At 40.5% G+C, this 26,832-nt stretch overlaps 1 protein-coding gene across 7 annotated transcripts; it reads right to left on the reverse strand.

Moving 5' to 3' along the window:
- STARD3NL (STARD3 N-terminal like) lies at positions 1 to 25,220 on the reverse strand. 7 transcript variants are annotated; one of them, XM_048298785.1, is made up of 8 exons: positions 25,139 to 25,220; positions 10,353 to 10,649; positions 7,523 to 7,600; positions 5,709 to 5,786; positions 3,855 to 3,908; positions 3,643 to 3,760; positions 2,026 to 2,124; positions 1 to 70 (listed from the first exon to the last, which is right to left on the reverse strand). In XM_048298785.1, the coding sequence occupies exons 2-8, from the start codon at positions 10,575 to 10,577 to the stop codon at positions 18 to 20; spliced, it is 705 nt and encodes a 234-aa protein (XP_048154742.1). In that variant the 5' UTR covers positions 10,578 to 10,649; positions 25,139 to 25,220; the 3' UTR covers positions 1 to 17. The 7 variants fall into 7 exon arrangements, with proteins under 7 accessions (XP_048154742.1, XP_048154734.1, XP_048154751.1 ...); XM_048298777.1 differs by lacking the exon at positions 25,139 to 25,220 and adding an exon at positions 24,600 to 24,787; XM_048298794.1 differs by lacking the exon at positions 25,139 to 25,220 and adding an exon at positions 20,705 to 21,028.
- Between the last annotated feature and the right edge of the window lie 1,612 nt (positions 25,221 to 26,832).

The following is a 26,832-nucleotide window of genomic DNA, read 5'->3' on the forward strand; positions in this document are numbered from 1 at the left end:
CTGCTTTTTTATATTTGCTATACAATTGGTTTTTCACTGTCTTGTTTTTCTTCAGAGTCTTCATCAGAACCTGAAAAGGAAGACAAGAATGCTGTAGATCGGTTGAGAGAAGTAAAAAGACACACAAAAGTGTTCAGCATTTTTTGGACAATTTACTCTGAATTTCTTTCATTTCTTGGAATAGCATATCTGCCTCCTTTTGAAGCTCAAATTGTACAGGAACTGAATAAATTTAGTCTTTCCAGGCTGATTTTCCACTTGCTACCTCCAGAATAGACTTGGTTACCAAGTAACCAGTGCTGAAGAGGAAGGGTCACCCCATATAAAGAAGTGGTTTCAGGGTATGTTCCTGGACATGTGTAGCTTCAAGAAAGACAAAAAGAGACAAATATGCTGAAAATTCCAACAGAGCTCATTTTAAACATCACCTCCTAAAAGCAAAGATTTGTTTTTAGAAATGCTGCTGTGTCAGCAGAGGGCTTTATTCCCCACTGCATGATCACAGGGAATAGTTTAGCTCTAAATATTTGTCAAATCAGTATGTATGGCAAAGTGACCAAAAACTGCTCTCTTAGAACAATCCATTGTTTGTCTTCTCAGAAAGAAATGCAGATTTTTAAAGAAATATTTCAATTATGAGCTATTTTTACTCTACATTATCTAGCAGTTTCACTTTGTGACTACCAGTGTGTGTGTTTCAGTTCAAATATATTAATTTGACTGTTCCTTTTACTTCTCATACCCATAAAGGGTGCTTAAACAAATGTACTTGGCAGTCAGGGCAGACCTGGAGAAGGCACCTGAGCTGTTAGTGAATCCCACTGGACAAGCTGAAAATAATGGCACACCTAGAGTTAACACATGCATGCTGCGACACACCACCTCACTGCACGAGCAGCACAGACACAATGTCTAGAGAAACATCAGCTCCACTTACACTCCTCTCACACTCGATATTCTGATGCTAAAAAACCCCACAAAGCCCAGGCTGAATGGCTGAGTCCGGTATAATACTTCCAACCATTATTCCTCAAAACAGACCCGCAGTTTCAGCTAAAATCCATTTTCACTTTGAATCATTGGTTAAACTCGACATTAATGCTCTGTGACCCCTAGATGGAGCTCGAAGTCATTCACTGAGCCAAGATGCTCAGCATAGAGAAACCAGAGACAAATATTAAAATGAAAAATATCACATACATGTATAACTCTATAATGCAAGATAGGCGAACGTATCTGTAGCAATTAGCAGATATTTTAATTACATTGCATAACACAGCACAGCTTTACAGAACAGGTTTACATATTAGGGGAAAAAAACTGATACGGGATTTGGGGGTTCCCACTGCATTCTCGGGTAACACAAATTGATCCGATCCATAAAGAAATTACTCATTTCCTTGAAATGCTTGAAAACATATTATTAAATCTTGCCATATTTACATTTATTTTTGACTTAATCAACTCATACCTCAACTAGACCAAAGCACATGATATGCAGAGTTACGATATAATTAACATTACACACAGCTGAGCCTTTTTATACAGAGAGGGCTTTTTCTTCTTGAGAAAAGAAAAGAGCCTCTGACTGAAATTTCAGTTTGCCTTATAGCAGTTTCACGTTCATTGTCTATCCTAAGACAGTATAAAGCTCCAAGTCCAGGCTGGATTAAATAGTGCATTACTGCATAAATGTTGGAAGGGACCTGTAAGGATCACCGACGGCAGAAGCAAACCGTAACTGCCTCCTTTCAGTTGTGGTAACATTTTCTTTCAGACTTACCTTGTTTTTAGTCAGAACATGATTTAAAATACACTAATCACGTGTATTGTAACTCATCTGGTAGGTAGTAACTAAACTGAATTACTGAATAAAAAAGACTTGCATTTCAGGGTGGTAAATACACTTTTTCTTTAAAAAGAAAAATATTTTTTTTCCCTTCCCCCTTCCCCTCTTGAAGGGGGTGAAATATGCAGGAGTGTAAAGTGAATATGAAAAATCGTTCACTAAGGAAACATCATTACCTGCTACAGACTCAGGAGGAGAATAGAACTGCCCATCAGAGAGGACTCCTGGGTGAAGAAGAGCTGCTCGTTCTGAAGCATCCTGTGCTATCAAAAACCCTAAAAGAAAAAGAATACCAGAAAACAATTCCTCACTGCTAACGCATAGCATCTTAAAGATCAAATATTGATGAAGAACCTTGAAGACTGATGTATTATATTAGCATTCCTAACAAGTTACTTCTTTAAATAAATACCTTTTTAAAAAGCATCAACAATTAATTTAACACTTGCGTCTTCTATTTAAATGCTGGAAGCTAAGGTGGCACACACTAGCAAAACAGACATACTGCACACATGAATTAAGGAATCTTTCCTTCTACTACGTGCAATTACACAACTAGGTTGCCATACGTAAATTCATCTCTATTCACTGGCTAACTAAAACTTCTGAAATGTATTTTTAATGATCAGTGAGGTACCATGCATAACCAAATAAATTATTTTCTCACTTTGCCACTATGACTCTTCACTAATGGCTTGCTTTCACCTATCTATCTCAACATACTTAGTTTCTGCAACCTTCATGAAGTATTTGCATGTGTATGTATGGAATACTTTCTTTGTCTATGAATATTCAACATGAAAAAATGCAAAAGTCTCTGAACTGGTTAGATTTCTTATCTATTTAGATAACACTGTGATGCAGCTGTATTTTGTCATCCCCTCAAAAGATAAAAAAAGTTACCCTAAGTTTCTTTTTCTCCAGACAAAACCCACTGTTCTCATTTAACCAACTTCTTTCTCAGACTGGTGAAAAAGATGAGGGAAGGGATCAAAGTAGGAAGACTGCGTTCAGAGCACGTAAAAATGGAGGCATCCATGCCCATGTAAAGCCTTCAGATTTACCTAGCACATAAACATGCCCTCCCAACAGAGTTTCAGACTGTACTTCAGGTAATGGTGCATAAATAACAGCTTGGCTGTATAACTACCCTCCTGCTGTTGAAACTCAAAAAGCATCGGTAAGCTTTCTTTTCCTCACCGCTCAAGCAATACTCTCTTTCAACTGTAACTGTGGGTTTTCTCCATTTAGTTGAATACACTGAGTGTCAGATGACATGGTGTCTTATCTCAAAGGTCGAAATTCACTTGTTCTGGTCTCATTCTGCCTGTGCATGAAGCAGACTCTCCACAACACTTCTTTGCTTTTCCCTTTCTACCTCAAAAGAGGAGTTAGTGACATTGAATTAGTTACTGTGTCTGCTCTTCCTAAACGAAGAGCCAGACACTTTATGCACTACCCAAAAAATGAAATTTTACAAGCCCAGTTAAATTTTACAAGTCAGTTAAATTCTCGTATCTTAAGCATACAAAATTACATGCATTTCTAAGTGTTTGAAAAATTGCTGATCTGGCCTTTGTAACTTTTAACTTTGCCTCCCTAAATTAATTAAAAACCTCATTTCTTTGAAGGCATATGTTCCTTTCCCAAAAACGCAAAAATCATGCCATATGATTTAATTTTTTCCTCAGCTCTTCAAATTTTGAGAAGCTGAAAGAAGTATTCTTCTGCCAGCTAACATGGCATCAAATGTTGCCAACTGCAGTGATTGAGGGGAAATATCACAAGCTTACTGTTTTCTTCTTCAGCTTCTTGTGGTAACACTTTAAAGTCCAGGAACCAAGTTTCAATCCAGGCAAGTATGAAGGATATGATGGGCAGCACATAGCCAAAAGCACCCTGTGAGAACAGCTAGAAAGAAAGAAAACATTACAAAAATTACCCTGAAGAATCTTGCTTTTAAGAAAACAACAAAGGAAAACAAACATTTGATTAGAATATATACCTGTGAAATAATTACTTTTGCTAATAAAAAGGCACTGGTCACTGCTGTTGTAAACTGAAAGAGACAGAACAGATAAACTAATAAATTGATTTAGTTTTTGATTTCTGCCATTATCTATTAGTTGCAACTTTAAATATTTACTGGCAACAGCAAGATCACATAGATTAATAAAATGTAACAAGCATGTTACAATTAACCTAGTGTTATTAAAATAACCTCCTTAATAAAGATAACTTTTAATACGAGCACCTCCAAACGTTGATTTCCACATAGCAGACAGCATTTGTGTAGAATCTAAACTGCCTGAGTTACATTAATTGTGATCTTACTGTACAATGAAGACAGTGTACTCTAGTCATCAAGTCCCTTAAAAAAATCCCAACTATTTATGTATGTGGGAAAAAAGCAAACAGCAGCTGTTCCAAATGCTTTTCACTACCATCCAAATCAAAATATCCATCTCAAACAACAAAACATCTTTGTGGGGGTAAATTGGAATAAGTATTTTAATCCATGAAGTGATATTTTGAAAAATTTATTTCTTTGAAGACTTGATATTCCCTGATATATTTTTTTAAAATGGCAGGCTGGATAAAACATCTAAACAAACCCCAAAACCTGAAAAAGCAGTGAACAAGTACTGTTCACAGAAGCAAGGCATCTATATCTTCTAGTGCATTTGGGTGCAGCAATTCTTTAAGTAACAGCAGAACCTAACTAACTTCTGTCAATCACAGGTAGGATATTAAGATTAAAGGCTTTGGCAAAACCTTCAGTGAAGCTTTATGTATCTAATTACTTGCTACCATGATGGGTTCACTCTCACCACCTCACAAACAAAGGCTTAAGGATTAAGAAATATGCTAAAGCTACACAACCAAGAGCAAGGACTTCTAAGAGGCATGCATTTAAATATAAGCACAGTCAGAGCAGCAGCTATTATTATGTATGTGTTTATGCCATGCTAGTAACACAATCTATAAAAATCATGGCATGTAGTCTCAGAGTACTAAGCAAACTGCATGCTACTCACTTGAAGAAAGTTATACATGAACCTGTTCTACATGCACCTACCACAGCATAAGGGAAAAAAAAAAGTCTGATTTACAAAGCACTAAGCCAGCAGCACACCTATTGTATTACAATCTATAGTACTGACTGGTGGATGCATGAATTTTACACCAAATTTTGCTTTCTTTGTCATTCCCACAGTACAGCTGCATTAAAGATATTGGCTCCAATCCACTGTGGCTGCCTACAGTTCTTGAGAACTTCCTCTTTAAGAAGGGATGCATATTCAACATTTTTTATTGGAGCATGAAGCAATACAGGTACTAGTGTTCAATGGGTGGCACCTAAAACTTTAAAAAGTAAGAATGTGGGAGTTAATGGACACCTGGATCTCTGGTACAATAATGCCAATTCTTGTTTCTGAAGAAGGTTCACTATTTCAAATGCAAATGTATTTCCAACATTAATTAACAAATCGGAGGTAACAAGCAGTTCTGACTAGCCATCCATACTGGATTAAATTGAATTTATTGATAAATTAATATATTTATTAATATATATTAATTATATAATATATTAATAAATTAAAATATAATACAAATTGATAAATCTTCCATTTGTATTAACATGATACCTAGTAAGAACCACACCCACTGTGTTAATGAATTCTTGCCTTTAGGCTGAAAATCTTTCAGAAAACAAGTTTTTAATTTGTTACTGCAGGACAAATGTTTGTATATATCATCAAGATGATTCTTAACAAACAAGCGTTAAGAGGCATCTAAAATTGTGTCTGTTTGATCCAGTCTAGGAAAAACTCCATTACGCTTGGCTACTACTCACAGCTATTGCCCACCAATGGCGCAGTCTGCACATTGCATATGCCAGTATTAACACCTTAAACCGAAAGACTGCCAGTAGCTATAGAGAGAGGAAAACACATTGGTTGGTTAATTCAGAACACAGAAGAACCACAATATTCTCAGCTCACTGAAAATACAGAAATAGAAGTCAATTTCCCAATTTGTAAAGCAACATCCACACGCCTACACAGGCTCAAATATGCGAACATGTGCAATTCCACAAATTAGTTAGAAACATAAGAAAGCTACACAAAGTATGTTCATGATCATTTTACCTGACTGGAATCTAAACAGTTAAATTTGGATGCAGTTAATCCAGCAAATACCTTGAGCATCACTGCATCTCACTGATCTTAGTGGTCTGCTACTATACTTCTAGTATTTTTTGAAATATTAACATTGCAACAATCAATTATCCTTTACGTAGGTGCCTGCAATAGCAAGTCATTCTATTTTGCAGTAGAGAAAGGTAAGTTATGGTATTTCTAGGCCATAAAATTAAACCAATAGCAGACAGACAAGATCTCTGAATCAGGGACCCCGACCTTCAATTTCCCTGTTTATTTTTTGATACTAGATTGTCTCCAACTTGTTTTAAAAGATGTGTTCAGAATTGAAAAAATGGGAAAAAAATGCTTAAAAATGAAGAGAAGTCAAAGACAGCCATGGCCAGAGGTACGATAAACCCACTTAATCTTATGCAAATGTGTAGTAGAAACAGGAAATTCTGTAAAAGCCCACAAATAATTTTGCAAAATTTAATGTTCTAGTCCCTTCCCAGGGAATAAAAGTCTGTCGTTTTGCATTTGCATTTGACCCTTGGTTAAACTACGGGATAAAATAACTTCCAGAGCTTCAACATTTAGAGATAACATTTTTTGCCTTCTGCAGTACGGTTTATCATGGAGAACCTGCCAGCAAAACAATGAAAGAGGGAGAAGTAGCAGAGCTTGCTAGCTTATATAATATTTGAATCTAGTAAGTTCATTTGACACAGCAAATGTCCAATGCAGAAGTAAGGATGGGTTTTTACACCAGTTTCAAAGAGAGGTTCTGGATATGGTCATCAGTGTAAAATGACTAATACCAAACCAAGTCATCTCTGTAAGGCAAACAAGATCTGGTAGAATTAACAATCTCGCCCTTTAGAAGAACTGTAATGAAACACCTTTTACTTGGGTCATGCAGTGCAAAATGCATTGCAGCTACAGAGCTACAGCTTCACCTAAAGAAAGAAATTTCCTAATGCAATAGAGTTCCTCTTACGTGCCTAAGCTACTTATACATAGTAAAGGAGACTCCTACTTCATGCCAACTCTTTTTACTGTTGGAGTGAAAACAACTCTGAAAAAGCCTGCCCTGCGCAGGCCATCCTGGGAACAAGCCTCTCCTCGTTGCAGCCACTTTATGCCCAAGGAAGGATGAAAACATCGGTTTGAGCAAAATTATTTTAGAGCTGGCGGTCTCTGGGTCTTGTTCTCTTAATGAATTACCTTATGTTACATCAGACTCACATTCTTGACTGGGTTTTCTATCTGCTTTTCCATGCACCCCAAAGCTAAAGATGCAAATTAATTGGCCCTAAGCATTTCTATCCACAGGCTCCATGAGCCTGCTGCAAGAGCAGGACTGGGCAACCCCTAGATGGATGAAATTTGGCACAAGCCCTTCTGGTTTAAATTATCGAGAAAAGATCAACCTTTTCACAAGACTCAAACTAGGAAACATCTGTGGAAGGAGGAATGGGAAAACTGTAGTTTTCCTGCTCCTTTTTCTTTTTTTAAGAACACTTACAAATATATCAAAATATGAAGAAGAGTAGTCATAATGTAGGACTTCTTTCTCTAAGGTAGTCTCAATGCCTCCTTTTACCTACAAAGGAACAACAAAACACACAGCTTCAGAAAACAAAATACACACAAATATGAAGGGTAAAACTAGTAATTCCCTAATAATTCCTGCTGATATACAAAAAGATCATTAAACTAAATACAGAAGAGCTGTCTGCCAAGAATGATAGTGTCAACACTATTGTTGTTATTTGTTTTTCATGATTACATAGACTTTTCAAAGTGAAAACATTTAGGATTTTCATCCTTGCCCTAGGCAAGCTACATTTCAGACTGTCCCAAAATAAAAGCAAACAAGTTGTTGAGGGAGGAAGAAACGATTAAATGTTAAGAAGGTCTGTTACACAAACTCACAAAGCATTTTATGTCTTATAAGGAGGATCAAAACAGCTGATGAAAAAGCCAACCATAACCCGGTTCTGGTTAGTCTCATATTAGCAAATAGGAAACAGAACAGAAACTGAATTCATACTTCAGGCCGTTTCCTTATCAGCCCTCACATGATTTGTTAAGAAAGCTGAGCAAAAAGATCCACAGTAAAAAAACCAGAAGCTGCAACTATTAGACTAATCTCCCACAAAAAACTAACATTCAAGTTTAATTCCTCCATTTGCTGATGAGATTCAAAATTGCACCTTCCTTAGCCACCGTGTTTCTTTCCAGTGGAAGGATTCTACTGTTCAAACAGGCCTCGCAAGAAAATAATTTAAGGTGTACTGGGTCAGAGAATGAGAGCAGTATCTATCTTAGTTGAAAATTAAAAACCTCAGTGTCCATCTCCTATTGCTTTTAATATGAAGTTCCATAATTAAGCACCGCATGAAATAGTTATGTAAAAAACCACCAATGGAAGGCTTTAATATTGAGTTCAACTACTGTCATCTTTTCAAGGAAAGGAGCTACCAAAGCATGCCAACAACATATGCTCACCATCTCAAAGCAATGCAGTCTACACACTTGCACACTTTTCCAGCTATACTGCTGGACAGTGTTTTCCTGAGACTAGTCATTCAAACTCTGAATTTCTTCTCCTCTCCCTCCCCTCTATGGCTACCTGACAAATAACTTTATAAATACAGTTTTCCCTTGGTTGCTCTACTGCATCAGGTGCAATTATCCAGCATAAATAAGGAAGATCAACTTCCCCCACTCCAAGCTGTTCGTAACTGTGTGGCTGTGTGAGCACCATGTTAACATAAGGATAAACAGAGAACCATGGAAGTCTTGATTTTTGCTCAAAATGACAGGGAGCCACTCCCTGAAGCATTTAATGATAAAGTACACTATACCTAAGGAAACTGGATCGTGGCAACAAAGTGAAAACAATATTTACAGGAACTCTCATAGCAATTCTGACCCATTACTTATGCACCAGTAACAGACAGTCCTAACACAGTGCTATTTGACTTCCCAGTGAACAAAGCAATTCAAAGAAAAACTGAACAAAACCCTAAGCACACGTCAGATCCCAGATATCAAATTTTAGCTTCTAATATCATGACTTCTAATGACAAAAACCTGTTTTTCATTCTTGCTGACATGTGGAAGTACAGGACACCAGTTCATAATATGTTGTCTTGAAAATACAGCTTTTCACAAAGAAACTGCTATGATCTTGAGGTCCCTTGATGCTGTAGCATTCAAAATAAAATATCATGAGTTGGTAGCATTTTCTATTCAGAGTCTTCAGTATTCTGAGAGCACCCATGTGAAAATCTGTACTCTGAAACCTCAACAAGAGATATAAACCCACTCTGTTCCTCTTACTCGTACAAGCTGTTGAGAAACTGGCCTAAAAAATAGAACTGCCTCAGAACACTATGCTACAACCATTTTTCCACCTAGAGAGAAAACAAAAAGTCTAGTCCCAAAATTACATCATTCAGGCAAGCAAAATCTGCTTTCTCTAATTAAATCAGAATGAGTATTTTTCACTGCATCAACAAACTATTGAACAGTCAGCTCCTGAAGCTTCATAATGTCAAATTAATAAGCAAGGTTATTTATCTAGTAAAGGAATGCTGACAAAAAATATTTACTCAAGATCTTTCTTGTCTAGAAAAGGGATTCCTCCCTAGTGTGTCCTTTCTTAAATGCAAACTTTAGATTATAGCTTAAAACCCAGCTCAAGAACTAGGATGCTACTTATGAAATAACAACAAATGAGCTATCCTATTGCTTTCTGGAAATTTTAGGAGAACAGCCTCATTTTCCAGATTACAAATGGTGGAGTTAAAAGATGGCAACTGTGGGAGTTTATGTTGTTTAAATGCACCCTGCCATCCATAATGTATAACACATTAAGTTTACATCAAAGAAAATACATCACAACAAAAGAAAGGTTTTGGCCATCGGAAGTCTTTTCAGGGACTAACACCTCAGTGAAATATCACTGACTAAAAGTTACTCAGAAGGCAAAGTCTTGAATCCTGTAAAAATTCACATTTCTTGCTAAATTCAAAGATGTACAGCAACATTTTCGTTTATTTGATGCCTGAAGAGTTCCCTGGATTTCCAATGTTTTTTTCAGCATGGTTCACAGACTACAGGAACATCTAAAGGTTTCATAATAAGATAAATGTGTCCTAATGAATAAAAGTAGATGCAGTTGAGTAGACACTGTGTTCATGGAAGCTTAAAGTAACAAGCAGCCTCAACTTAAATAGATACAAATAACATAATTTTGGATAGAAAGGAGCAACTTACTAACCGTCTCTGAAGTGAATAAATACTTAACATAATGTCTAAGGGTAGGTACTGAAAAGACGACTCACATTTAATTCTATTATCCACAGTAAGGTTATGAATAAGAGATCAAATGTAACAAACAAACAGAAAGTCCTTCTGACATCTGATATGCCTTTCTTCTCCCTGCCTTCATATGACTCAATCCTTGCCATCAGATGCGTGGGGTTGATGGAGTGGACATCCCGCAAGGAAGGACAAGATTCCATGCTGCTAGTGTGAGCATTTTCTGCATCAGCTGGGACCCGATTCATCCTGAGTTTGCTTAGAGTGGTCTTCTTCCAGTTTTACCATCACTAGAAGGCTGATCCATATAGGAAGAATTTCTAAACAAACAAACAAAATCAAACCACATTAGTCACCAAATGCCCGTAATTCCAAGAGGTATTTTCACCTTACAGTGTCAGTTCTCTTTTTGCTAAATTGATGACTGAGAGAATTAGGCAAGCTGGCCCTAGAAATTGTTTCTAACACAGTATCTAGTTCTTCTTCATCTCTCAGGAGATTTGTGAAGCAAGAGAATTAATGTTCAATTAGACCGTTTGAAATAAGGGAGCACTGTCTAGATTTAAATGGGTCATTTCTCCATGTTGTTCGAGTGAGATCTTTGAATAGAATGAATAAAAAGCATGATGCTGTGCATCCTGAAGGTTTCCAATACTGATTTAAATGCTCTCAATAAATAGGAAGACAACTTAAACGAACTTCCACATGCAATTCCTGAAAAATGGCAGTGTTAGCACATCCAGAGCTGCCACAAACAAAAGATTAAAAGTCCATTAAAATCCCCAAATAGTGGACTAATCATTCTATAAAGCATATACACTGCTATTAGCTCTGTAAATTCAGCTGCTATAGCAACTTACATTGCCAGACAGTTTCTCCATGAAAAAAATGTGTGCAACCAGTGGTTAAAGGTAATGCAATTACCCTAAGTCTCTTTTGAATACAAGGCTTTTAAAAGAAGTTTCAGGCTGAATTTCCTATAAAACTGGAGCAGCTTGATGCATGATTCACTTAAATCCTCTGTGAGAACATTTGTCCAATTAAAGCTTCTAGAAAGGGTGGACTCAGAAGGTTACAAGTTTCATGGAAACACACAGAAAATTTAATTTTATGCAAAATGCTCAGAAGATGAAACTATACATCCTCCAATACAAATCACATCAGACAAGGTTTTTTAACACTGGTGAAATAGCTTTTTGAAATTCAAGAACAAAACTTTGCTTCCTGCTGTGTGGATTGTTTTACAGTAAATGGCAAGAGATACAGAAATTCTTCCCACTCCTGTCTTTCAACAGTGTTTCAACCCCAAGGCTTCAAGAGCACAGTCAGTCAAAGCCCAACAGGGGATCTGTAACACACCACTAAGCAAACACAAGGGAGGATACAAGGACGCAGGGAAAAAGTAAAGGTGGTGTGGGGAGCTACCAGAGCACACACATCACAGCTGAGGAAGACACAGGCCAGCCAGGGAAGGTCAATGCCTATGTCAAGTCACACAGAGCAGCCTTCAGGGAGTTTAAAGCAGCAGGCAAGGGTGGACAAGCACAATGCATCCTTAAATCTTCCTCATTTATTTCAGCAGTTGCCTGAAACATGGCTGGCAAAGGCTGTAGAGGAGGGAGACATACGTGGTGTGTGTTTGGTCAGGTGTCTTGAGCACTACAGTGAACTTTGGGCCGCCTGAACCCGAGGGCGTGAGCAGAATTGCTGCACTCCAGTGCTGTGAACTGCACTTGCTTTGTACTGAAAACCCTCACACTAAAGTGCCCTGCTATGTAACAGCAGGCCATAGGAAAATGTTTGGGATGAGACATAAACCTCAGATCAGGCCATCAATGGCCATAATTAAAAAGAAAAGAAAAAGACAAGTTAACACGTGAACTTCCAAAAAAATTTCCATCTACATTGGCTAAAATATTTATTTTATTTTGATGTGGCACTCAGTGCCAATTATATAGGAAGTTGTTACTTCCAGTCTGGATTATTGCTAGATACAGCACAGTATGGGAATGCAGTTCATACAGCCAGAGCTAATTGTTTTAGGATGTGCTAGTTCAGCATCCATTTGCCTCCGCAAAGAGAAAAGCATGGCCTTAAAACGCACTGGCTACCAGTTTGTTTTCAAGCATGACTCAAAATGTCAGATTCACTTATAAATGCCATGTACTCTGAAATCCTTGCTACTGACAGACTGGTTTTTGCGTCAAAGCCCTCTGGACAGGGGATACTCAAAGTAAGGGAATTTGTCTCTAGCCTTGCTCTGCCTGCTGATCCATCAGATCCATGTTTGGACACATGGCAGGGCCTCTCTCGTCACACTAAGCTGGCATCAAAATGTTGTGATGCTTTAACTGAACAGACATAGCTTGGCAGCTTTCTGCATTCATTGCAATAGCTCTGCAAGCTGATTAAGCACCAAGTGTGTGCTAGAGGATTGTTTCCCATTATCTCTTTCATTAATTAAAAGTTCCTTTGTACCTGAATGACATAATCAGCCATTTCATCACACCAGCATTCTCAAATGGCTTCAGGTGGGTGCACAAAAAAATCTTAAATTCTTTCCGGCAGCTGTCTTACAGGCATGTAGGGACTATTAAAAAGCAGTGTTAGTGTTAGATGGTGACTTGGCCAGACACTTTCATACGCATCTCAGCATTACCAGCAACAACAATTCTCCCTTGCACTTCCAAAGCACCAGTCATGCCCCATCTCTCTTGCCCATTACAAGTTTGCAGCAGGAGTGAGTGAGCTCTGCTCTTCCCTTGGCTCCATTTCTCCAGGGGCTCTTGCTTGTGCAGAACAGCCCGTGCTTGGAAGGGCTCCAGGCTTGCACCCTCATGAAGAGATGTCACTTTTCAGCACTCCATGTGGGCAATACAAGCACCAGGCAGGCACAGGAGTGCTTTTCATGCATCCCTGGCCAAGAAACTCAGTGGTGGAATAAGTTTAGGAAAGGTGTGTTTGTCACTGAGATGTGTCATACTTTTAAAAATACCACACAATTCTTTTGCATGTGACTGTTACCGATCTTTATTCTTGCTCTTCAGGAAACACGGACAGCTCGACCTCTATTCAAACTGCCATATTATTTGAATTTCTGTATCCAAACTGATACATGACATTGATTATTGTTCTTTCTAAAAACCAAAATAATTTTGAATCAGAGAAAAAAATAATTATAAACTGGGTGTGAGAATGTTTGGGGTTTGGGTTTTTGAAAATGCAAATTCAGCCAGAAAAAAATTCATTATCAAATAAAGAGAGAAAATCACATTCTTATAACTTTTGAGATATTTTCTAAAAAGAACCTTTTTTGTGCATCAGTGAGTTATCTACTTTCCTGTTTCTGATAAAGGTTATATAAAGGTTATAAAGATTTTATAGATAATTTTCAGGGGTTTTTTTCCAGTATCAGTAACATATTTTCAAGACTGTTGTATCATCTGTGGGTTGACCCAGTGTCTGCCTCTGATTTGAAGGAGACTGGGTTCACCTGGCACCCCTTCTTTTGGCCTTCTCTATGGCAGGCTCCAGGAAGGATGTGTGGTCAAAACAAGTATGTCCTATGAAGGAATGATGTTTACAGACCATCATGTTCACTCTCTCCAGAGAGTGAAGGACACTCACCAGGAAGATAAACAGCCCATAATTCATAATATTCCAAGAAACTCTATGGGCAAACTTGCCTGGAGAGGTGGAGTTCATAGCAACTGTGTTGGATACAAACCGTGCCATTAACTCCTTGCCACAAGAGACACATGAGTGAGACAGAAATCTGTTTTCCTCATGCAGTCTGTATTGGTTTGGCACAGCCTGGTTTTAGCTAGCAGGGGGCCACAGAGATAGCTCCTGGGAGGAAGCTGCTGGAAGCTTCCCACCATGTCCGGCAGAGCCAATGGCTGATGGCTCTGAAGACGGACATGCTGTTGGCCAAAATTGGGCCAATGAGAGAGGCTGGTAACGCCTCTGTGATGACATATTTAAGAAAAAAATCAAAACAAAGTCGCAAGATTTTGGATTCTAGTCAGAGAAGAGGAGGAGATGAGAACATGTGAGGGAAAATAACATGGAGACACCAAGGTCAGTGGAGAAGGAGGGGCAGGAGGTGCTCCAGGAGCCGGAGCCGAGGTGCCTCTGCAGGCCGTGGTGCAGCCCATGGTGCAGCAGCTGTGCCCCTGCAGCCCGTGGGGATCCACGGGGAATGCAGAGATCCACCCGCAGCCCATGGGGATCCACGGGGGATGCAGAGATCCACCCGCAGCCCGTGGGGATCCACGGGGGATGCAGAGATCCACCCGCAGCCCGTGAGGATCCACGGGGGATGCAGAGATCCACCCGCAGCCCGTGGGGATCCACGGGGGATGCAGAGATCCACCCGCAGCCCGTGAGGATCCACGGGGGATGCAGAGATCCACCCGCAGCCCGTGGGGAGGTGCCCGTGCCGGAGCGGGTGGATGCCTGGAGGAGGCTGTGATCCAGTGGGAGACCCAGTGGGGAGAGAGGGCCCCGCTTCCAGGCTGGAGCAGCCTGTCCTTGGAGGGCTGCACCCCGTGAAAAGAGAGAGCCCCGGCACAGCAGTTTAGGAAGGGCTGTGTGCCCGTGGGAGGGGCTCACGCTGCAGCAGGGGCGGTGGGGCTGCTGCTCCTGAGAGTGGATCCACACCAGGAAAGTTCAGGGAGAACTGTCCCCTGTGGGAGAGACCCACGGCCTCACAGGGGAAGGACTCCTCTCCCGGAGCAGCAGAAGGAAATCTCGGTGATGGACTGACCAAACCCCCATGCCCTGTCCCCTGTGCTGTCGGTGGGAAGGAGGGAGGGGCTGGGAGGGGGAAGGTGTTCTAAGGGCTTATTTTACTTCTCATTATCCTCCTCTGATTCTGTTAGTAAGAAATTCACTTTGTAACTTAAGTTGAGCCTGTTTCACCCTTGAAGCGCTTCTACTGGTCCTTATCTCAGCTCATGGAGCCTTTGTTAACTTTTTTTTTCCTTTCTCTCCTCTGCCCAGCTGTGGCAGGGGAGGGTGAGTGAGCAGCTCTCGTGGGTGCCTGGCGTTGGGCCTGTCAAATCCACAAAATGTAGGGGACTTGCAATGCTCTGTAGCTCTCTGACTTTCCTTTGCCAGACTTCAAGTGATGTTTTTTCAAGCTAAACTGAGGACTGCATTAACCTGCTCCTAGCTACACCTGCACATTGTGATAATGCTTGTGAACATTTATTCTGAAACAGAGTGAGAAAAATAAAATCCTGTTTCCAGTTATATCTCTTGTGTTACATGTCTTTGAAAGTGTTTTCAAAGCTAAAAAACCCCTGGCATTTCAGGCATATAACAGTCTTATTGTTATTTGACTCATCATGAGTGCAGAATAGAATATTCAGTTGAAAGGGACAGTAAACAGTCACCTTATCCAACTGCCTGACCTCTTCAGGGCTGACCAAAAGTTTAAGTATGGCATTAAGGGCAATGCTCAAATGCCTCTTAAACACTGACAGGCTTGGGGCATCAACCCTTTCTCAAAGAAGACTCTTCCATGGTTTGACAACCCTCTTGGTAAAGAACTGTTTCCTCATGTCAAGTCTGAACCTGCCCTGATGGATGCAGCTTTCAGCCATTTCCACATGCCCTGGTACTGGGTACCACTGGGAAGAGATCAGCAACTTCCCTCTCCACCACCTCAGGAAGCTGCAGAAAACAGTGTGGTCACCCCTCAGCCTCCTTCTCTCCAAACTAGATGAACCCTGTGTCTTCAGCTACTTCTCACAGGGCATTGCTTCTAGCCCTTTCACCAGCTTCAGTGCCCTCCTCTTGGACACATTTAAGGACCTTCACACCTTTGTTAAATTTTGGAGTCCAGACGTGCACACAGTACTCAAAATGAAGTTGCAGCAATGCTAAACAGAATGAGATGATCACCCCTTTTGACCAGCTGGTTGTGCTGTATTTGAAGGTTTGCCACTGCTGACTTTGAGCCTGCTATCAGCCAGTATCCCCAGACCCATTTCTGTGGGGCTGCTCTCCAGCCATGCCTCTCCTAATTTGTACTTGTGGAAAGTTCTGCTGTATCCTAGGTGCAGAGTCCAGCATTTGTTCCTGTTCAGTTTCATGCCACTGATTATTGTTCAACACTCCAATCCATCCATATCCCTCTGCAAGGCCTCTTGTCCCTCAAAAATGTCAACAGCACCTCCCACTTCAGCATCATCAGCAAACTTGCTACTAGTGCACTCGACTCCTGCCTCCAAATCACTGATAAAAATTTTGAGCAGAACTGGCCTTGGGATTGAGGTCTGAGGAACACCACTGGTGACTGGTCTCCAGCCAGGTGTAGCCCCATCCTCTACAACCCTTTGAGCCCTGCCCTTCAGCCAGTTCTTTCAGCACACCATCTACCTGCTCACTTCACAGTCAAACTAGTCCAGAAGGATGCTGGGAGGAACAATATCAAAATCCTAAACAAAATCTAGAAAAATCATATTCACCACCTTCCCTTCATCTCCTAGGCAGGTGAAATGACAGAATCTGCAAGCTTATTGAAGTGTCAAAACACTTAACAGGGAAATAAAACTTATGAAATAAGAATCCACATCAGTATATTTGTGATATACTTTCTCCTCACTTCCCCTGATTTCAAGAGATGTAATATTTTAATGTTTTTTCTTTCTTTTCTTCATGACTGCGTTGTGGCAACCTAGAATGCAGAGAACATTTCTCTGCCTGTTTTGAAAGGTTTTACCCCCCTGGACAGTACTGGTTTTGGCCTTTGTCCATGGGAAAATTTGCCTAGCTTCTGGGAAGAATTTGAATCTACAGTGGTGTGAATTAGGTGATAGAAGATTTTAACGACAACTTATCCTCCATTATGAGGTTTTTCTACTTCTATCTATTTACTATGCAAATAGACCTAAAAACTCTAAATTTTTCACCCTGTGATAATCTCACATAGTATTCTTTCTCCTTCTTCACTAACTCCATATTTTGCAGCAATAGTGGTTTGGGATGATTGGATAAAGAATTCTGCAGTTCCTGTCTACGTGATTTAGGAACTTGTTGGACATTGGTAAAAAAGTGAAAATATCTTGTGTTTTAAGTTTTCATTGGGTAATTTACCTTTAAAAAGGCTGTGAAATCTTGATAAGTTGTCTTCTTGCTGCATTCTCTGCTCTGTGCTATGTCTAAGCCATGCCAGTGGCTTGTACTCCTTAGATAAGAATTAATAAACACCTATCTGGAGACTGAGAAGCATGAAGTCCCATTTGCCTCCTTTTTTCTCCTGGCAAAAATCTGAACGTCTTCCCCATCAGGGAAGACAACAATTAATGACGCGGACAGCGTTACTGCGTATATTCACTCAACTCCCACTAAAAATATTTAGCTAAGTAAGTTTTCTATGCTGACATATTCAAAGTCATAGATAACAGTGGCATAATTTTCCTGGAAGGAATACCCCAAAGTTTGCATCTATTTAAATAAAAATAAAGAATTAAAATAAAGGTTTGTTTTGCTTTCTTTTTTCTTTTTTTAAACCCTTAATTGTTATGGCCATAACTCAAACTTCCAAACAGAGAATTAAATTCTCAAACTTTCTACTGAAATACGGATTTTACACTTATTAATAGTATTAGCTAGTATAATAAGTGAAAAGTAAAGGAATTAAAATTATCAAGCTTAGGACTGCAGTCCTTCCCTGCCCTCAAAGTCTAATAAAGACTTTAGCAATACAATGGTGAGAGCTTGCCCATGATTTCAGGTTACATTTACAATTAACATCATTATTTTCATTCATACTGACAGAAGCAGATGGCACACACTGCATGTGTAATTTTACACTTATCTTAAAGATGCAAGATCAGAAGGCTACTTCTCTTTTCTACCATTATTCTTCCAGTCTATTATCCTTGGTTTAAATTTTTTTTTTGGACTCTATTACTGTATCATACATGAGCAACAGCACCACATATGATACATTTTTCTTTCCAAGAAAAAAAAGATGCAGCAGAATTTAACTGAGAAGGGATAATAGATGTGATTAAAAAAGAAAAAAAAACCCAAACAAAAAAGGCTTACTCAAAGGCTATCAACAGCTCAGCAAAACCAAAACTTAAAGAGTCACATGGAGGCAAGTCCGAAAAGGCAATGCTAGTTTAGGTTAAAATACGAGAGAAGTCACGTTTGCATAAAGTAACTAGGCACACAATGTAACATTGCATCACAACTGCTGTTGAAACACACTGAATACCTATAATACTTCTGTGTCCTGACAACACTAAATATGGCCCAAAAATTACCACCATAAACAGCTTTTCTGTGAATGTTAAAAAAACCATCTGAAAATATTTCTTTTTTTCCAATGAGTAAAATAGGATGACATGGACAATATAGCAGCCAAGATGCTCAAGTACTGTGAAAACTACAGGGTAGTAGAAAAGCTGACACTGAAAGAGCAGCAATTTTCACTCCTAACAAAAATAAAAAATAAAGCATTTCCTTGCTAAAAACTTTCCTCATAGGGAGACAAATAAAACATGCCAGTTCTTTACCAAAAGAGTTATTTTCTGATAAGAGGGCTTACATTTCTGCTTATACTACCTGCTGTGCTGTAGGAACACACTACATGGCACAGATAAACCCAAAATTTCTCACAAGAACAGAGCTTAATACAGTAACCGGTCCAATTATAACACTAACATTCACATATTTAAGTTATACTTAAAGACAGTTTCAGACAATTTTAACATACCTAAAAGAAAATGGTCTTGAACCACTGTTTGCTCTCTCACCATCATGAAGCCCAACTTCATTCTTTATCTAGGCATAGACACAAATTGCCCTAGCCAACACCTTGGACAGAATATGCAATTATCTGTAAAGACTGCTTTGGTACACCCCATATTGGAAGTCCAAGAAACTGAGAGTTTCTGGTATAAAGCCATATTAACCTGCAGGAGTATTAGCAGAAGCCTCTCAGTGTATCTTCTGACAGTACCAGCACATACTCTGATTAAGAGCCAACACAGATAGAATCAATTTCTGTGAAGATGAAGTAACGCTGATTATAAATCAAGGGGGAAAAAAAAAATTCCCGAAGAGCTGAAGATTGCCTCCAAAGCTTACCTGGACACATTTTTTACACTGTTTTCTACTATAAATGACCTCACTCTGCCGACATACTCTGTCCCTCTTCTGTTTATATAACTGCAAGAACTAATTTTCCTGAAATCCGCTTGTAGTGGGTACATTACTAGTGACCTCCTGATACTCATTGCTCCTGTTCCTGAAGGGCACTCAAATCCCTTCCAATCTGCACTCATTCTGTCTCTAGCTGTAACACATCATTGCCTCAGAAACATTTTAAGGTTTCAATGCCTTTAAAAACACTGTCTGAAGCACTGTTCTGTTCAAAACAAATGCTCCTTAGTGAACATGAAGGAATATTAAAAAAAAAAAAACAACCAAAACACCACCAACAAAAAAACCCCAAACCTGGGCCAGACACTTTAATCAAAATAAGACTGAAAAATTCAAACTGATGCACACCCACAAAACTCCCCAAACATAAGCAGAAGATACGGTCGAGCGCTTTGGCAATAGTCTAGCTTTTCAATTAAGCAATACAGCAGGAATTACAAGTTACAAATATGTAATACATTTAAAGACTGGGAAGGTTTCCCACTGGAGGGGCAGACTTACCAGCATATAGGAGAGAGCATCTTACAAAGAGTTTGGGTTTATCTGGGTGTTCAGAACTAGAGTAGCTCTGCTTTACCCTGAAGTAGCAGCTCTTACTTACATAACTTGTCCCTGTAAAAACAAAACTGAAACAATAAACCCCCAGTTTCCTTGAGAAAAATGTTTCCCCAATTTCCTGTGCTCTAATGGTGACCTAGCAAAAGTAACAGGGCAGTTGCACACATTTGTACTGAATAATATTTTTCTCGGACCACTGAAAGAAAGTGAAAAAGAGAAAGAAAAAAAAAGGAAATACATTTTTTTAGGTTAGTAGAGCATCTGAGGAAACAGCAGTGTCACCCTTCTCCATCCCAAGAGTGAGACACATAGATTCAGAAAGTCAAATCGAAGTGTCCCAACCTTGGACTAGTTTTCCCTGCAGTTGAAGAATCCCTGCTACTGAGCCATGTCTTGCAAAACACTATTGTCCTTTTCCAAACACTTCATTTCTTATTCTACAAGAGCTGAGAAAAATGGCAGAGTTAACAGCTTGTAAATTTGGCATCAGCATTGTCCTTACTTTTATCTCCATCACCTCTTCCCCTCTGGACTCCTATTTAACAGCATATCCCAGACTTTTACTTTTAAAATGGACTCAAACCAGACATGTGAAAGAGCATGTGAAACAACAGCTCTTCAGAGTTATTCCCACCTGGAGCACTGCATCCAGCTCTGGGGCCCCCAGCATCAGAAGGATGTGGATCAGGTGGAGTAAATCAGCTTCAGAAGCTGAAGACAAGCTGAGTGAGTTGGGGTTGTCAGCCTGGAGAAGAGAAGGCTCCAGGAACACCTTAGAGCACTTTCCAGTACCTAAAGGGGGCCTACAGAAGAGCTGGAGAGGGGCTTTTTACAAGCGCATGGAGTGACAGGACAAGGGAGAAATGGACTTACATTGAAAGCAGGCAGGTTTAGACTAGATATTAGGAAAAAGTTGTTTACTGTGAGGGTGGTAGGACACTGGAACAGGTTGCCCAGAGAAGTCATGGCTGCCCCATCCCCAGAAGTATTCAAGGCCAGGTTGGATAGGGCTTGCAACCACCTGGTCTAGTGGAGCATGTCCCTGCCCGTGGCAGTGGGATTGGAACTAGATGGTCTCTTGAGGTCCTTCCAACCCAAACCATTCTATGGTTTTATGACTCTGAGAATATTCCATGCTAAATTCATGATACACTTGAAAACACACTTGCCAGAACTCAAAATGTGTAGAGGTCAGATTTTGTTTAATCAAGAGTATGATCTTAAATCACAGAATCATCTGAGTTGGAAGGACCCACAAGGGTCATCAAGTCCAGCTCTTAAATGAATGGCCCATACAGCGATCAAACCTGCAACCCTGGCATTATTAGAACCATGCTCTAAACAACTGAGCTAATATGCAATGATATTCTAAAAAAAAACTAACAAAAAAGGATGCACTGTAACATGTTCCAAAGGTTTGCCTCAGATCTCAGCTGCACTCAAGATAGTTAAGCATTGCAAACTCCAAAACTGAATTCTGTGCACGTTATCACTGTTAGGTCCTTAGAGAGAGAAAGTATCCCAGTTATAGAATTGACTGCATATCATCCCATTTACAACCAATAATTCCAACTGATAGCAATGACTTCATAAAATCAGAGAATGCTAAGGGATTGGGATGGACCTTGAAGATCATCCAGTCCCAACTCTTATTTAATTAATTATCAAACCAAAACTACAGTTTTCTTAAAAATAACATAAGCTTTTTATTTGGTTTAAATGTTCTGGAGTAATCTTGCCAAAGACCTGAAACTACATCAGGATTTTAAGGTTTAATACAGTCAGCTCCCCACAGTTATATTAACATACGTAAACAGCATTTTTGTATGTTTTATGTATACATACACATTCCAGTCACAAGCAATACCTGCATGCAATAAAAAATATAAAGAAAAAAAAAGATGCTAATGATTTCTTGCAAAAGCTGGGAGGGAGAGGTGGGCATAAAGGGGAAGTGATACAAAGATAGAGGAAAGACAGTTAAAAAACCTCCAACGAATCTGGTATTAACTCTTCTTCACATCTGTTACCTGCTCTCTGAAGCTGACTTTGTAGCCCACCCAACACCAGCTCACAGAAATGAAGATTTCACGGCAAACTTTCTCCACTAAGCACAAAATAAGCAATAACGGCTTATTATTCATTCAGTTTCTCAGACTTAACTGTGGGCCAAATAAACCATTTAGATATCAAAACCATACCTATTTTATCACACCAGCATTTCTCTAAGTAGAAAACACAATTTTTTAAAGAGGCCAAACATCTCACTGATTGCCTCAAACATCAAGCACGATACTGGTTTATAACACTGACTACTCCTACACATTTGTTGGCTTTTTCCCAGATCAACAACAAACATATGCCCCAGGGCTGCTAGCCAGATACAACTTGGACAAGAAAAGCTATTCTTTTGCTAGCACAGAATTGTGGGACTCTTCCTGAAACAGATCAGTCACTTTATGTACTAGTGAGAAACACTCAGGATTCTGTCACTCCCTCAAAAACTATTCCACAAAATGGTGCAAGTTTACTCCAGGCAAACAACCCCTGAAAATTCTTCAGAGCTCTTAAAGAAAACAGCCCTTCAAGAAACTGACGTCCATTTCAGAATACAGGATAAACTTTTGTAAGATTTTTTCACTCTTAACTCCTCTTTTATAGGTCTTGAAGGTGCTTCAAAATAAAAGGAAGTATCAGGTTTTACATTTTACCTCTATTTTTCTTCTTAAAAGACATTGTAAGGAAACAATTACCTAGTCCAAGCAGCAGCAAGTTCTAGCAAAGACCTACATCTGAACCTTCAGAAGAAAAGACTTAGTTTAACACACCCCCCACATAATTTATCTAATTTTTCTGTCAGTGCAAGATAGAAATTAACTCCTGATGTCTGAAGTGATGCTATTTTAGGGCTTCAGCTGATGACTGAGTAGCTGAACTTAATATGAAAAGCATAATGTCATTATAAGACATTCAGTTGGTTCTTTTTGGTTCTAAGATTACTTTTTTCAAATTTTCATTTTTAATTCTACTCCTAGCTGAATTTAAGTCAGCAAGGCAGAGAGGTAATGTACAAGCTGTCTTTTCACACAGTCGCTAACGATTCCAAATTAAGACCAGATATTTAGCACGTACAGTTAAATTAGAGAATGTTTAACAAGCAACAAATCTGTGATCCTTTAAAGTGACTCATCTGAGTAGCTGGATGCTGCTGTCTAACCATGAGAAATCACAGGCCCTGCTGTCACAAGTCTGATTTACCATTACCATGTCATCCATATCTTCTGCAAAATCACTGGTAATATTGTGCATGTTGACTTAATTCACCGAGTGAAATCCATTAGTCATGTTTATTAGAAACTAGGTTTGGCCCTGTAAAATATTACAACAAAGATGTTTTAATAACTGTATGTTTGACTAGGATGCTCTGACAAAGTTTAAAATGGTAAAGACTAAATACATTCTTTCTCATGAATGATGACCTAGGACAATTGTGCTAAACTCACTTTGAAAAAATCATGGCTAAACACTTGAGAATTTATGAAAATTAGACCACATCACATCAAGATCACCACACTCAAGCCCAAATGCACAAAAAAGAATGCCTAATCCATGTGAACTGAGTTTAGTATTTCACAAATTCCAGCATCGTTAAAAGATCATATCTCTTTCTCAACATATCAAGTCTACAGAAAGCAACATTCACCCTGAAAAAGCCTAACACACGAATAACAGAAAATACTTAAAATTATGGATTTGCATCACAACAAGAGGATCACTGGTGCCTTTTATGCAGAGTATCTGGCCCTGAACACCATCAACAAACAAAACCCAAATCACTCTGCATCTGGCCTACTTAAAACTTCCAAAGCTGATGAAAAACATCTACTAAAAATAGTAACACCACTATGGACTTATAAACAGAAAGGAGCCTCCTCACAATGTTGGATTCACTAACAGCGCCCCAAAACACTACCAGCAAAAAATGAAAACTTTCATAGCAATTAATATTCAACACAGTTCTACATATTATATAAACCAAGATGACAAACGCGCACCATAAAATGTATTGACAACGTTGTGCAAAATACAGTGATCACCTTATGCCTTTATGCACACTAACATGATTTAAAAACAAACAAACGACAAGTTTAGTATTTGTGGTGAATATTTTCCAGGTTGAAGTCGACCACTGTGTCTGCTTACAGCTAATTGGGAACTGCTGAGTGCTAGCACTTGATCAATGAATAACATAAACTGCTGCTGGAGACCAAATGCTGCGGGTTTAACCAGCTCGCTCTGCAGACGTACAGCGTCACCCTCAACACAGATTAAAAACCCTACACTTCAGGAATGAATGATCCACTTTAAATTCGGATGCTGAACGCAGGCAGTACCTCTCCGAAGCTGTCTAAATTCAGCCCGACGCTAAAATTAACCCTCAGGACAACATTTTCCCGCGATGGAAGCCGGAGGTTCGCAGGGCCCGGCTGGCTCACCCCACTACCAACAGGACAAACAGGTCGCCGTACCTCTGTGAGGATGGATTTGCTGGGCTAGGATCGCAAGGAGAGGGGAAAAAGCAATCCTCCGCGGGCCCGACAACAGAAGCAGCGGCGCCGGGCATGTGGGAGAGGCGGCCGTGCCCGCTGAGCATCCGCCGAGCGCCACAAGCACTCCCTCCGCGGAGAGGGATCCCCTTCCCAGAAAAGGACCCCCGCCCCGCCCCGCCTCCCAGCACGTGATCGCCTTCCTCCTCCTTCCTCCTCTTCCTCTTCCTCTCCCTGCCCCCACCTCGCCCCAGCAGGACAGCGAGCTCCGTACCAAGGGGAACAAACCCGTACCCTCCCCGGGGAAAGCGGCGGCACCGGCACAGGAGGAAGTGGGCAAAGGGAAGGGAGAGAAGGGAAAGGAAAGGAAGGAAGGGAGGGAGGGAGGGAAGGCAGGCAGGCCGGGCCGTACCAGCGGCCCCACCGCGCCACCACCAGCAACACGCCCCGCATCCCTCTCGGCCTATTCCCCGCCGTGCTCCCCTCGCCCCCCGCTCCGGGCGAGGGGGCAGCGAGCTCACCCCGGCGCGCCGCTCCCCCCCGCAGAGACGGCCCCGCCGCACCGGGCAGCGCCGCAGGCCGCGGGGACGGGCGGGGCGGGGCCGGCGGCAGGGGGCGGGCCCGGCCCGGCCTCCCTCTCCCCTCACGGGGCGCGGGATGCGGCGGGACCGGCCCGCACCGCCACCGCGCCCGCCCCTGGCGCGAGGGACACGCGGCGCTGGGGGCAGAGCCCTGGCGGAGGCAGCGCGGGCGGCCCATAGATAAGGCTCTTATCTTTCTTTGAGTGTCAACACTGCCAACTTGAGCCATCGGAACGAGCAGAGGGACTGGTTAGCTGTCGTTCGCCCGGATTCCACTTGTGTGGAATCATAGCACAGTCCTTGTCTTTGCCGAGATTAGCACCAGAGAATCACAGAGTATTCTGAGTTGACAGGGACCCACAAGGATCATCGAGTCCAACTCCTGGCCCCGATGGTCACACCATGTGCCCGAGAGAATTGTCCAAACGCTTCTTGATCTCGGTCAGGCTCAGTGCTGTGACCACTTCCCCGGGGAGCTGTTCCAGTGCCCGACTCCCCTCTGGGTGAGGAACCTTTTCTAATATCCAACCTAAACTTCCTCTAACACAACTTCAGGTCATTCCCTTGGGTTTTGCCTCTGGTCACCACAGAGAAGAGATCCAGGCATGATTCCTGTCATCGTGAAAATAGGACACAAAATCAGTCGACCAGCCACTGTAGGAAACCATCCATTCCTTTGGGAAGCATGGTCTCCAACCTTATTGAAGCCCAGAGCTTGTCAAATGCTTACATATGTCATAAGGTTTGTCTGCCGTTCAGTGCTGCAGGCTAGATCCACAATACACATCTTTTAACAAGAAGCAGTGTAGCTGGGAAACAGAGGAAGAAGGGTTAAAAGACAGGTCCAGGAAATATTGAGATAAAGGTCACTTGCTCCACCCTGCCTTGCTCACTCCACTAGACCCCAGCATCTTCAGGGAGATCAATGCACAACAGCAGCAGGAAGGTGATGCTGGGGTGTTCAACCTGGAGTTAGAACACTGCTGGAAAAAAGTAGTCTAAGAATTTATTATTTAAAAAAATTAAGATAAATAATAGCTGAGGTGAATTGCTTAATCTTTGTTCCACAAACCCAGAACTCACAATAAAATGTCCTCTTCACTATTACCTCTCATTAATGGGAAGGGAGAGCAATTTCTGTAGGTGTGAGGAAAATCTTGCAAGATACAAGATCCTTTTTCTTTTTTTTTCTGTGCTAATAATTTTTTCTTAGTCTGAGTTTGTAAATAAAATCACTTTATGCACTTTTATGCTTTTTACTCATGTTTGTTTACTTCGATTATCCATGTTTGGTTTGTTTTGTTGCGCTTTTTGTAGTTATTGTACTAAAAATCACCTCAGGCTTTCAGCCAGGTAACTATTTTTAGGAATTACTGTTCATGCAAATGCAAAGAGAAAGACTTTTGGATCTCAGCTGGCAATCTGTATTTTAATTACCTGTCACCTAATAAGTTTGATGTTTAACACATTGCAAACCAAAGGCAGCAATCCGTTGTCACAGCACACTTTGAAGTAAATATAGCTTGGAATAAAATGTGGTTGAAATTTAGCTGAACAGATTAGGAGCATAATTTGTGATAAGATGTGAATGGCCGCAGTTATTCAGGCCTCATCAGTAGTTACAAAATTATATG

Source organism: Corvus hawaiiensis, chromosome 1 (assembly GCF_020740725.1).
Source record: "Corvus hawaiiensis isolate bCorHaw1 chromosome 1, bCorHaw1.pri.cur, whole genome shotgun sequence".
NCBI lineage: Eukaryota > Metazoa > Chordata > Aves > Passeriformes > Corvidae > Corvus > Corvus hawaiiensis.